Source organism: Melitaea cinxia, chromosome 12, assembly GCF_905220565.1.
Source record: "Melitaea cinxia chromosome 12, ilMelCinx1.1, whole genome shotgun sequence".
In the NCBI taxonomy this organism is placed as follows: Eukaryota; Metazoa; Arthropoda; class Insecta; order Lepidoptera; family Nymphalidae; genus Melitaea; species Melitaea cinxia.
In genome coordinates, this window is record NC_059405.1 from 9,811,364 (window position 1) to 9,825,967 (window position 14,604).

Below are 14,604 nucleotides of genomic sequence, written 5' to 3' on the forward strand. Positions count from 1 at the left end.
CACTAATTATTATTATTATTAGTCTCAGTATCAAAATTGACTTGAAATACAAGATATTTTTTAAATAGGCTTAAATTGCCAAATGTAATCCTTGTAAATAATGTTAAATATTAAAGAGTCTCGAGGATAGAAATACGTTTTCAATAATGTATGTTATTTTAAAGGCTACGAGAAAAGTTTGGATACTTGACCATTTATTAGTTTTAGTTTGGTGGGTTTGGGCATTTTTGCCCATTCGAAAAACGCACTGTACTGAAGCAATAGATGTGAAAATATTTTAATAATTGTTCTTTATTTTTCAAAAATGACACTATACAATGAAAAATGCAATATATGTCAAATGAATTTTAAAGCAATAAGTAATAAATTTATCTACTATGGAGACATAGAGAGTCTGTACACAATTAACTGATTAATTGATTTTAAATAATTTAGTTTTTTTTTTAAATATAATTAAATGTTTATAATAGTTACGTGGTTATATTATTGTGGTAGGGTTATATTTAAGTTAAGGTTTAAAAACTTTAAAAATTGAAAAAAAAATTCAAGTCAAAATAATTGTGATTTTAGGGCAGATAGATGGGTTGAAAATTAATTATTTAAAAAAAATTAATAATCGCGGTTTAGTTGTAGAAAACTCAAAGCAGAACAAAATTCGAAATGACAGTTCTGTGTAAATTTATACAGTTACCAGCACGGATCTTGAGCGCTGACCTTTAACAAGACCAGAAATGAATTTTCGGGTTCATTGATGATATTTATGTATAGGTACGTGGAAATCTAGATATATAAGTACATACCTATATTTAATGAATATTTAAAAAAATAATTTGTTTTTTTTTTTATTAAGACGATTCATATTGCTCTTAATTAAAACAAAAAATTTATGCAACTAAATAAATGTATTATATATATTTTACGTAGCGATTCGTGTATGGTATGGTAAAGCGATCTCCACATAATCCGAGCGTTCAAGATTTGTACCGCTAATAAAATAGTAGTGTAATAAGGTAATTTAAAATAAATAAATGATTGGGCAATTATTTCCGCTATTATTTTTGATCACAAAAAAATTAACAGAACATTTCATATAATAGAATTAGAATATGTGTGATAAATACATATTTAATATTGATTAGTAAGTTTCTCATTACATCTGTAGATGTTCAAAAATTGGTAATCATATTTGTGCCAACTCTATATTTTCGTATATTTGTTAATGCACATTATGTATAACCGTTCATTATGTGATCTAAAAAATATAACGTTATCAACTCGAATATTTTACACTTTTTTTGATGGTTTATTCAATATGTACAAATTGAAGGACCAGGCATGTAAAAAATGTGATAAAAATTCGTCTAACTCGTTGTTTGAATGTATTTATTAAACATATCATATAAAAAGATAAATATGGTAATAAATTACTTTAAATGTATTTAATGCATGTCAAATAAATATATTTAAAATTCTATTTTTGTTACTAGTAGTAAACAACTACAGATGGATGTTATTTTTACAAAGCAAGATAAGTATATAAATATAGTTTAATAAATTCGAAACTGGTGAATTTTTTTTTATTTGATAGACTGAAACTTATGGAAATTTTAAAGATTACCAAATGTTATGTCACCAATAAACTATCGGTTTTTTATGACAGGGGAAAGTTTGTAAGGATAGCATCATTATATAAAGTAGTTTCTTCGTGTGTCTTTTAATTTAAGCCAGAATTGATAAATCGGAGGGTGTAAGTCATAAATCCAAGGATGTACCGATTCTAAAGTACTTTAATGCTGATAATAATTTGATATAATATCGACTTTTAGGGCTTGTAAAATATAATTTACTATGAATATATTTTCTTAATTTAATATCGCTTAGTTGATATAATAGCAGACTTCGTTGTGCACACTAACAAGTATTTGAATTACATTCAAATGTTTTAATGTCGCCATAAAAAAAGATCTAATTAGCTTTGAATCAACTTATGTGTCTCAGACTATAAATACACAATGTATGAATAATAATGGACAAATAGAGTGAAATTATCTTACGTCGTCCCAAGCAGTGCTGTAACTAGTCCTTAATGGACTTACTGAGCTTTGTTGGAAGAAAGCAATTTTTATCTTAATTCAATAAACACCATAAGGAACATTTTTTATGTATCTCTGTGCATTACATTATCTACTAACTGTCTTTTATATATTTATACTACTTATTTCCGTAACGTGGTCATAAATTGAATGATGAATTTTACTATTTGATACTAAAGCTCTGTCATAGTGTTTCGAATTGAATGTATGTCTACAAAATAATTGTTGTTTGGTATTAGTTGCTAAGTACCTAAGAGTTAGCTTTAATTTCTTATATATATTTGAGCACTTTATTAATGAAAAAAAAAAATGATAATAATTGTTAAAAAAATATGTACTATTGATGTTTAACGAACTTTAAAGAAAATGCATTTTTCATTTCTACATTGCAATGTGAATGTGGTTCTCTATGACTATAGTATAAGTAATAATAAAAGTAATATTGATATAGTTTTGTATATAAATGATAATATTTTAAGAGGTTTTAATGTCAGTTGTATAGGTGTAGAATAGTATTGCCAAGAAGGTTATAAATATTATTTTTTTTTTACTTCAGATTATTCTAATGAAATTCAATAAGATTCAATCTTGCTTATATTTAATTTTATATATAAATTAGCATGTAGTCAATCATTCAAAATTGTATGTAAATTGTGCGTTTAATCAAGACGAGAGATCTGATCAGATCGGAGTCTACTCTATATCGATAGTCGTTCAAATTGCACATTTTTATTTATACATTTATATTTTATTTCATTATGGTAAAAAAAAACCTTGATTACAAAAAATATTTACACCACATTTCACATCAAATGTCAGAGAAAAGTTGTTATTATTTGTTATAAATTTTCGTTTAAATTTTAATACAAATGTGAGGTCAATGTCTTGTGATTGCTTATAACAGTAGAGCTGCGTATTTTAAAAGCATTAAGTATTAAAAAAAAAAAAAAACTATTCATTAAAAAAATCTAAATATTCTTAAACTTTAAACAGATTTAAAACAAATGCTTAACTTTACCTATTTTTAATCATAAACTTTAATGTTGTATTTTAAAATATATTTAAGTTTTAAATTAGTTAATTTTTATGGAATTTAATGTCTTTACTGCTATCGAAAATTTGTAATTAACGGTGTTATATATATTTGCTAATTTGATTCTTACACAAAGCATGATTTATGTTTATATCTCTTTTTACCTGCATAGTTGTTGTGATATTTCATAATTTAATGAATTGATATATATTTCTGTTGATTTGTTTTTAATGTAATTTGATAAACTTAAAAAGTGAAGCAAATTATGTAACTAGCCTTTTTTCCGTACTTTGTTGACTTTTCAACTAGATCAACCAAATAGTCTGTCATTTATATTAGTGCAAAAAAGTAACAGCATAATGTAACCGATGCATAAAGGTACTGATGTAAATGTAAGTATATCATTTATAATTTTATAAAATATATACGTTTAACAGAGGGCACACCAGGAAATATCCCTCTCGAAATCTGGAGCAGCCTAACTGGGGGAAGTACCTCAACCTCACAGAAGATCACAACTAAATAATATTGCTTTCAAGCAGCGTTGTGTTCCTGTTGTAAGGTGATCACAGTTTCTGGGGAAGGTCAGGAGTAGGGTCGGCAATTCAACGCTTTAGGTGTTGCAGGTGTCTATATGCTAAAGTAATCGCTTACCATCTGGTGAACTGTATGCTTGTTGGCCAACCTAGTTATATAAAAAAAATATTCACTAAATTTCCATATATATTTACCTCGTATAATTATCTAATATAGAATTAGGTTTAAGATTTACTTTTGATCAGTTTAAAGTATTTTATGTTTTTCAACTGTTTTACCATTTTGTTGCAGTAGTAGTTTATATTTTTGGCATTCAGAATAATTATGCAGGTATACCATAATATATCTTCATACCTTTTTAAGTATAATACAGTCAGAATTGGTCATTTGATACATGGTCAGTTTTGTTAATTTCTTGTTCTGATTAAATAAAACTGTTCTGCGATCCAACAGGGCTGTGCTTATTTATATATATCATTTTATAAGTTTTTGTTTTATGTTAAGTTAATTTTGTGAATTAATAATATATTAACAATTTTATTGTGTTACGTAAATATTGTCTGTAAATGTTATTTTTTTAATTATAAAATTGTTTATGAACTTAAATAAAAATGTAGAAGCACTTTAATGTTTTATTTATCAAATATATAAATTAGAATTCAATATACCATTGAATTTTGCACTGCAGTCTTTTACAATATTGAATTTTTTAAGTAATATATGTATTTCATCTGTTTGATACTCTTCAATATGTTCTATGTAGTAAACCAATGCAGTTGCTGACATATTCATATGTTCTCTTAAAGATATAGCTGAAAAAAAGTAATTTTTAGATATTAATATACACAGACATTAATTTTTTTTAGATTAAATGAAAAGAGTTTTGTAATGCTTATTACCTCCAGCAGCAACACCAGATAAAATATTAGGTTGCTCCAACTTAGAAAAGTTTAAATCCTTTAAATTTTTAGATTGAGTTGAAGTCGTTAATTTTCTTATAACCCATGGTTTTGTTTCCAGACTTGCTGTTTGATATTCCGTTAAAGATTTTGTTTGAATTGTTAAAACATCATCACAATTTCTGATAAATGGTTTTATCAAATCAATAATTTCACTACTTTGTAGCAAATTATAATCTTTAATGGTGCAAACATATTCATTACGAGATATAATTTGATACAAATGTAAATTTGAGGCTGTACTCGTATTTATTAGTTTCAAATGATCTTTAGGTTGCACCTTTACACAATCTGCTAAAAATTTGCCTTCAAGAATGAAAAGTGTGCCGATTCTTTCTGGTATATTTACTGATAATTGCCATTGTATTCTAAAATAAATAAATAAATATTAAAAAAAAATTACCTAATTTCATAAGCGTTATAGGGATTAATATTTACAGTGTTGCGTTGTTTTCCGGGTTATTTTCATCCCAATCCTCCCATATCGTTCTGCTATTCGGCTCTACTATTTCTCCAAATGTACACATAGTTATTCTTCTATTTTTATCTTATTACTTGTAGTTTTTGTTAAATACAAACGTTTGCTATGACCAAAGAGGCTATCAAAGAGTATATAAGTAAAGAGGTGTCACTCCATAGACACAGTCGAGCTCCGGGTTCAAGGTTTTGCTATACTTCAAGTACCAACTTTGTGGTTGAGCTCTATTTTTTTCGTTAAATTGGTAATAATGAAGCATAGTGTTGTTAGTTATCCTACCGGAAATCGATAATAGTGTGAAAAAAGGTCGATAAATTAGTCGATAAAATTATCGATACTTTTTGAGCACAGGGTTCTTAATTTTATAAATTTTATTTAAAATAAAAGGTTTTTTGTATATATATAATGTATATTTAAAACTTCTTGGTATTTACTACATTACTACTAAATTTCTTGGTACTACTACACTTAACCAGCGAAAAAAAATCTACATTTTAAACAAAAATGAAGGTAATTGTTACAATTAAACATTACAAACATAATTATTATTTTGCCCTGATCACTAGTGTCTCGGTAGACATCACCTATCTATTATGTCATTGGCTTTATAAAATAAATATTACAACAAATTATTTAACCTAATGTTCCTAGTGTAGGCCGAGAGGAAAAAAAGCCGGACAAAACTCTCGGTAGTCTTTTCAAATTAAAAGTTGTTATACAAAAAAGTTACATTATTGAAGGCATGTCGATCACAACAGCTAACAAACAAATTTTATATTTTCGTAAACATACTGCAATACATCCCACAGCTCTCAGCACATTCTAGGCCTCTTTCTTCAAGTAGGAGAAGGATCAGAGCTTAATCCACCATTACAAAACAAATTAAATAGTAATTATCAAACAATAACAAACACTTTTACAAAAGAAATTAAATAATAACAACTATTAATTATCAAACAATAACAAACAAAATGATTTAAAACATAAAAAACTTGTTAACAAAACAAATTCTTAATTATTAAGATATTAATTAATATTTAATTATAACATAGATGATTTACAAACATAACATAAACTTCTTTATAAATCAAATTAAAATAAATAAATATAAATATCTTATAACATAGATGATTTACAAGCATAAACTTATTTACAAAACAAATTAAAATAAATAAATATAATATCTTATAACATAGATGATTTACAAGCATAACATAAACTTATTTATAAAACAAATTAAAATCAATAAATATAATATCTTATAACATAGATGATTTACAAGCATAAACTTATTTACAAAACAAATTAAAATAAATAAATATAATATCTTATAACATAGATGATTTACAAGCATAACATAAACTTATTTATAAAACAAATTAAAATCAATAAATATGAATAAATATAATATAAATCTTATAACATAGATGATTTACAAACATAACATAAACTTCTTTATAAAACAAATTAAAATAAATAAATATATATTTTTTTTTTCTTTTTCTTTGATATGTATTATTTCTGTTTTTGGTGTACAATAAAGTGTATTATTATTATTATTATCTTATAACATACACACAGTCATATATTCCTATGTTAAGCAACTTAATGCTTGTGTTACAGGTAACAACTGACTGTACATTTTTTGAAATAAATAAACAGAAATAATATATATATATATAAATACACGTAGTACATTCAATCTCAGGCGGGAATCGAACCTGCAACCCGTGGAACAGTAAGTAACAATAACAAAAAAGATGATTTAAAAGCATAACAAACATTTACAAAACAAATTAAATAGTTTCTAATAGTAATTGTCAGCCAATAACAAAAAAGATGATTTTAAAGCATAAAAAAAAATATTAACAAAACAACTTAAATAGTAACAAATAGTAATTATCAAAAATTAACAAACAACATGATTTAACACTTAACGTAGCATAGTCACAAAAAAATCAACTCTTAAAAAGTGATACAAATGAAATGATCTCGCAAAACAGTAATTATCAATCAATAACAACCAAGACGATGAATTTGACCCATAACATATTCACAAAAATCTAAAATTTTTAAACGTTACATATGTAACGATCCGATATACAGTAAATAACAAACAAACATAACATATATATATACAGATATTATCTAGGTAAAAACAATTCTGAAAAGCGTTATATAATGATCCTAGGCATACAGATAAAAAACATAATGATTTACAAACATAATAAGAACATATTTAGAGTAATCTTCTAAATTCTTATTTTTGTATTATTAAATGTTTGTAGTAGGTAATTCCATAAAGTACTACCGATTTTAAAAATTCTTTCACGGGATGCTACAATTCCATGTACGCCATTTAATGGTATGTGGATAAACGAACAGCGGATTATGGGAGAAAACGAAATAGCGAAAATCGCGTAATCTATGTGGGCGAAGCCACAGCGGAAATTTTTTTTTTTTTGTTTCTAAGCTAAAATATACACATTTAAAAACTTGGAAAACAAAAAACATTGCAAAGACATTAGATGTCAAGAAGAACTGCCAATATGTATGTTTTCTACAAACATTGTTTTATAGTACTGACAATATAAATATAAATATTCAACAAGAATCTTAAAAATTGTTATCTAAGCTTTGTCTTGATCACATTATTCTAATTGTATATTTTCGTCTTTACATGATTTTCTAATGAATAATAAACAAAGATTATGAATTAATTGATTTGTTTTTTTCTATAAAATGCTCATCATTTAATTGCAAACTAGTCTACTGCTTTATATTTTTAATTTGTAAGTCCTGAGATATAATAGCTTTGAAATGAATTTGGCTCTTGTTTACAAAATGACATAAAGGTTTAGAAGGAAAGCACAATGAGCTCGAATCTTTCCACCATTCTTTAAAACTAATATAATTGTTTAAGTTGTCTACTGGTTTATCAACTTTTAACGAATCTTTACATTTCTGACATTTCATTCTATCTAATAATTTTGCAGCTAAATAACCACTAACATATACTACTGGCTGCTCCAAAAAGTTACATAAATCATTTTCATATAAAAAGAAATCGATTTCATTGGGCAAAGACAAAACAGGATAAACTATCTCATCAACAACTTGAATGTCATCATTATTATTTCTATTAGGCATGTCAGTGCGGACCCTGCTAATATCGTTATAAGCTACAAACAATTTATTTGTGTCTTCCTCACAGTTCGCATTTCGACTGCCAAACGCTTTAAGCTTAATTTAGTTTGAGTCAAATGACTCAGCAGGATCTTCTCACGTTCAGTTAATGTAGAATCTGAAATTAAAAAAAAATCCTGCTATTATATATACATTTTTTTGTTGAAAGTATACAATATTATGTATAATGTGATCTATTCCTTTAATTTCATAAATTTTTACTTAAATATAATATTATAAAATAATTTATTGCTTTTATTATATTAAGATACATTTATTATTTTTATTTCAATATTAAACAACGCTAATATTGATATATTTTATTAGTGATCGTTACAGTTTAATATGTATTTAGTTTTGCTTTAAATAATAACACAAGTATACGACAAAGGAATGCCCATTGCATGGTACAATTGGAATCATTGAATGTAATTATTATTTTTTTCCCTTTTTCTTCAATTTACTTGAAATATTATAACAATAATATATACATATTTGATTACTAAGGAAAGAGCTATATCTAAATAAATTATTTTGTCATTCTATTTTTTAAAATATACTATACTTTAATAGTATTATATCGAATATATATAAATGTATAAAATATAGATAAATGAAACTATGTTAAACATTAATGTTAATGCATATTTAACAAAACTAAGCAAACTTTAAATTTATAAAATGTAAATTATTGAAGCAGTATAATTAAAAATTGATTTGACTCTCATATGCTTGATATTAGTCAAATGTGTACCGGGCTATTCATAGGTATAATGAAATAAATAATTTTCCCATAGAAAGAGTGTGTGCTTCTATTAATAACTGGCCTCAACTTTTAAGTGTATTGCAGCCAATGGAGACCACTTCGGATTAGCTTTATTTTCATAGAATTATATTAATGTATTAAACTAACACACTGTAATAGTAATAAATGTTATGTGCAACAGAATAAATGTTTTTTTTTTCTTTATAACAATATTCAGGACATATATACATATATATTGGCATTATATATTGGCCTGCAGTGTATATATATATATATATATATATATATATATATATATATATATATTATGGATAGATACTAACTACTACTATTTACATAGTCTACCACATAACTACATTAATAACTACCACAACTTAATCCCTTGTAGTTGAAGTTGTAAATTATGATTTGAAAATAATTTCAATAAAAATAATTTAAAAAGGAGTAGGCTACAAAGAACTATACTGAATTACGTCCTTTGCTACATTAAAAGATTGTTGAAAATTATACTTCTATTTCTATTAGGTTTTCCCACAATTCTTTCATAGTTGCGAACAGGAACTTTAACATTTTCTACTGATTCATTCTGGGAAACTGTAATTACATTGATAAAAGTGAACAATAATAAATAAATATCTTTAACACATACACACGGTTGTCTTTTCCTAAGGTAAGCAACTTAACACTTGTTTTATAGACAACAACCAACATGCATATATATGTATATATATATTATATATATAAATTATAACATAATTATGTATAGTAATACACCCAGACTCAGGCAGGAATCGAACCTACAACCCCCGGAGCAGAAAATAGAACCAGCACAACTGGAATAACAGGCTACTTATCTAAATGTATAAAATTCAATTTTGAGACAAATAAACATTTAAAAAAAAATTAATACATAAAAATGTTTTAGTTGCTTATAATTATCTATGTAGTAACATAATTATTATACAGTTAGAGAAATATTTTATATAATAAAGTGAACTTGTGTCATAAAATTAAATGCTAATTAGCTATATGCTTATAGTAGACATGTTACTTGTTAATGTTTTATGTAATCAAAAATGTGAAATTTTCATTTGTTATTCTTACCTAGTGTTTTTTCAAAAGTAAGTCCTTGTGGTGGCTGCGAAGTAAAGGGCAAAGGGAGAAAGCTGTATTCAGCATCTGAAAAATAGTAGTACAATATCTAAATATATCTAGTATCTATTACTTGTTAATTTTTTTTTTACATTTTCCATTATTTACTCACACTTAAATTATCTGAATTTTATTTTCTACTAGCTTCTACCCGCAACTTTGTCCACGTGGAATAGTTACTTTGGGCTAGCTGGGGAAGGTCTCAGAAGGAAAAAATCCGATTTTGAAACATTCTTCATTGGTGGTCCACTCTTATTGGTCTTTGCGTGATAATATATAGCCTATAGCCCTAGCCTTCCTTGATAAATGGGCTATCAAATACTGAAAAAAAATTCAAATTGGTCCAGTAAGTCCAGAGATTAGCGCGTTCAAGAAAACAAACTCTTCAGCTTTATACTAATAGTATAGATTTAATATGAAATTATTTTTATTTTAAAATTAAAGTTAATGATTACTTATCTTGTTATATAGAAGATGAAAATGATTATTTTCCGAAGGTGTTATTCATAATCATTTTATAGAAAAATAAGACTAAAAATCTTATACTGCATTGGATCATTTGTATCATATGTTGTGAATCGTTGCATATATGTGTTAAAAGATATTAAAGATTCTCAGAAAGTGTTTTACATATATCTCTCATTTTATCAGCGATATGTATATCAATCAGCCTTAGATATCTGATATCTAAGGGCCAATATTATCTAGGTAAATGTATAAATAATAAATTAAATATATGTCAGATGATTTTTTAGAACATTGACTAACAATAATCTATTATATGATATTTATTACAACTGAGATTGTACTGCCATTATTAGTACAAAATATATTTAAAAATTATCTTTTTCTATACAGTACAATTGTGAACATTTGTACGACTTTTATATAATTTCATCTTTATTTTTTTTTTTAATTTCCAGTACATACTTAGTAAGACAGAGTTTTTGAAACAACAAGACATTGTTTTCAAGAAAACTTTTTGTCACTTATTAAAAATGTATAAGACTTGCAACAGCAAGTTATTAAAATTATAAGTAAGTTCATTTAATTAACAATAAAAATCTTAATTTTATCCATCATTAAAAATATATTACATAACCAAACATGAACTAACAAGATGCTGTACCTCTTAAAAACACTTGTTACTTCTAACAACATAACATAAATAAATATAATATAATAAAGTAGTTTACTCACTTTTAGATAAAATATTTTCATTCCATTGCACATTCTCTGAATTTGTTATATCTTGAAAACTAGAAAATAAAAAAGAATTTATCATAAACATCAATTAGCATATTATGAACCAGAAATAAGGCTAGACAAATAGCTAAACAAGAACACCGAGAAAATATAATTGTAATGTAATTTATAATTATCATAAACATATAAAAAAAAATTTGCACCTTTCAAGACTTGAGATTTTTCTTTTTCTTCACCATATAAAGGAAAATGTACCAAAAGACTAGAAGACATCCAATGGTTGTGGCAAATTTAATGTTGGAATAGCATTTTTAATTAATCTATTGCCCTTTGTATTAAAATACTTTTTTTCAAAGTGATATCCACACAAATATTTAATTTCATGCAATTTTTTAACGGGTATGTAAGCAGTCTTCATTCCCAACTGCTTTGACCCAAGAATGACACCTGAGAGTAGAATTTTAATCGTCAATTTAAATTAAGTTTAAATTTTACATAGTCTACAACTAGTTTTCTAGTAAGTTCTATAAGTATCTAAGTATAAGTTTCTATAAGTATGTATAATACTTTAATTTTACTTTATTACTACAGTTAGCTATTTACTGTTATAAAGATTTTAAGTAGAATTTATTTAAATATTGTATTGTTCTATTGTTAACACCACAGAGGATAGTAATATTTACACTAACCGATCTGGATCAAGTGGAAACTTCTTCAAAAATACATTGGCTCCAGTCCAGGGGTCCTCTTTAGACCACAAATAGTACATTTTTGATATCTCACATTACGTTTCACTGTATTTTCTAAAGGAATGAAAACAGAAAAATATAGTATAAGTAATAAAAATATAGGTATAACTATAAAATACTATTATTTACTGTTGATATAGATATTAAGAACTTATTTTCAAAAGCAAAATTACTTCGTTCGACCAAAAAGACCAATGATTCAGGTTCAAATACAAACCCATAGTAAATCCCGAGAAGCGACGAATAATATTCTCACAATAAAGTATTAGGGCTCAGAAAATATATATGCAGAAAAAACTAAAAATCCAAAATTCCGGGCGTGGTTACTCGGTGGTTGCAATATAATATGGCGGTTAGGAAATAATTGTTCGAGTCAAAATTTGACAATTACGACGTTTCCGACGTTTAAATTTTTTCATTTTGACGTACAATTTTGCCAATTTATATAAAAATTCAAGTTTGGTATACAAAGTATAGCAAAAAAAGTGTCGCCCTACTGGAGGCTATGACTAGAGACACGAAAAGAGTATCGATACTTTGTGGTATCGAGTATATTACCATTCGATACCAATACTTTTCATTCGATACTTTTAAGCGACTTCCAAGAAAGGAGGAGGTTCTCAATTCGACTGTATTTTTATTACGTATTCAGAACTTTTTTCTTATTATGTATTCAGAACTTTTTTTATTATGTATTCAGAACTTCAGAACTTTTGACTGGGTGGACCGATTTCGACAATTTTTTTTTAATTGAAAGGTGGTGTGTGTCATTTGTTCCCATTTAAATTTATTTGAGATCTAAGAACTACTTTTCGAGTTATATCTAAGTACCGGGGTGAGCGAGCTTAGCTCGGTATTTTTAGTAAATCGTGTTTTTTGGAAATCATATTTAAATACGAATATTTATAAAATATGAATAATATTTTTTTTACCGATAATAATAAATAAAATAATTGCAGTTTCTCGCAAACGAAAAAAACCGACTTCAATTACATCGACAAGTAAGACAACGTAAGTAGACGAAAAAATAGTCAAGTCAATACGCATCATATACGCATTATCAAAGATTACTCCAAAAGTTGTAATCAAATCTCAATGACATTTAAATGTCACCAAATCATAAGCACCGGTTTTCGATTAAATTAAAAATCATCAAAATCGGTACACCCAGTAAAAATTTATGTGGATTTTCAAGGGTTTCCCTCTTTCCCTCGATTTTTCTGGGATCCCATCATCAAATTCTGGTTTCCTTATCATGGTAACACACCTGGGATATCTCCTTTCCAACAAAAAAAAGAATAATCAAAGTCGGTTCATAAACGACGAAGTTATCCCTGAACATATGTACATAAAAAAGAAAAAAATATATATATGGTCGAATTGAGTAACCTCCTCCTTTTTTTGAAGTCGGTTAAAAATAAATATCGTGATACGGCTCTTTGAAGTTTCTTTTTTATACTTGAAAATAGACGGTCTAGATTGTCGAGTCACGATCGACATTTCAATTACACATTGTAAAGCAAATACCGTAGGTACGGGGTTCGTACTAGTACATAGTTCATTTAGAAAAACTAATCAAAATTAGTAATGAAGATAAACTACGCAACGATAAAACTAAAAACAATATTTTTTGGGTAATAATATTCAAAGAGGGCGAGAAAGTGCCAGTGAAAGTTTTTTTTTTTGAAAGCAAACTATATATATTTTACGTATCCTCGACAAATACCATACCCATATTACCCTATATACCTATTTTTACACCTTAAGGTTGACTGGTAGATAAGGCTGTACGGCCTTAAGTCCGCCTTTTGCGCAACCTGTTATTCTCAATGTGTTGTTATGTTGTTTTTTTTTTGAGTTGTGTAATAAAGTTTAAATAAATAAAATACCATTATAAATATTCATAAAGTACACAAAATACACTTTGCATCGGTGTATAATTTGTATACAATTTTCTTATAAAGAAAATAAGAAAACTCGATCCAAACACATAACGGTGCAGAAATTGGCGGGTACAGAAAGACTTTGACCGGTTGAATCTTGCTAAATCTTAATGAAAAGCGAATGAATGTTTGGTATAATTCGTGTCTAATTTCGTACTGACTGTATTAAAATACGTCTGTAAGCTATTTTAAGCACTATTACTATTGGCCTTAGTCCGTCTATTGCAGACGATTTAAACAGTGTCATACAGACACTGTGTCGTCAAGGACACTCTTCTTCAGGAACACGCAGAGTTGCCTAAGCTCTGCGCCACCCTCTCGACCTCACTGGCTAGGCCCACAGGAACGACGAGTCGATACGTGTGGAGCCAGTTTGGCTTCAGGAGTCTTTCGCATTTTAGAGTTATGCCACAAATGTTTGACGGACGGTTATATATGTTTAAAGCGCGAGTGAACAGGCTTCTTCTGGGCGAACTCGCTCCATCTTCGATCTCGTCTGTGC

At 26.9% G+C, this 14,604-nt stretch overlaps 1 protein-coding gene and 1 long non-coding RNA gene across 3 annotated transcripts; both read right to left on the reverse strand.

Annotated features, from left to right (window-relative positions):
- Window positions 1–3,277: 3,277 nt before the first annotated feature.
- On the reverse strand, window positions 3,278–12,652 carry LOC123658588. The gene is made up of 3 exons (XR_006743917.1): window positions 12,377–12,652; window positions 12,199–12,213; window positions 3,278–3,290 (listed from the first exon to the last, which is right to left on the reverse strand). It is a non-coding gene; the product is annotated as an uncharacterized LOC123658588 (long non-coding RNA).
- LOC123658587 lies at window positions 4,283–12,714 on the reverse strand. Of its 2 annotated transcripts, none has more exons than XM_045593958.1 (4): window positions 12,662–12,714; window positions 5,061–5,191; window positions 4,563–4,990; window positions 4,283–4,475 (listed from the first exon to the last, which is right to left on the reverse strand). In XM_045593958.1, exons 2-4 carry the CDS (start codon window positions 5,147–5,149, stop codon window positions 4,303–4,305), a joined length of 690 nt encoding a protein of 229 aa, XP_045449914.1. In that variant the 5' UTR covers window positions 5,150–5,191; window positions 12,662–12,714; the 3' UTR covers window positions 4,283–4,302. The 2 variants fall into 2 exon arrangements, with proteins under 2 accessions (XP_045449914.1, XP_045449915.1); XM_045593959.1 differs by having other exon boundaries at window positions 5,061–5,213; window positions 12,670–12,687.
- Window positions 12,715–14,604: the final 1,890 nt, after the last annotated feature.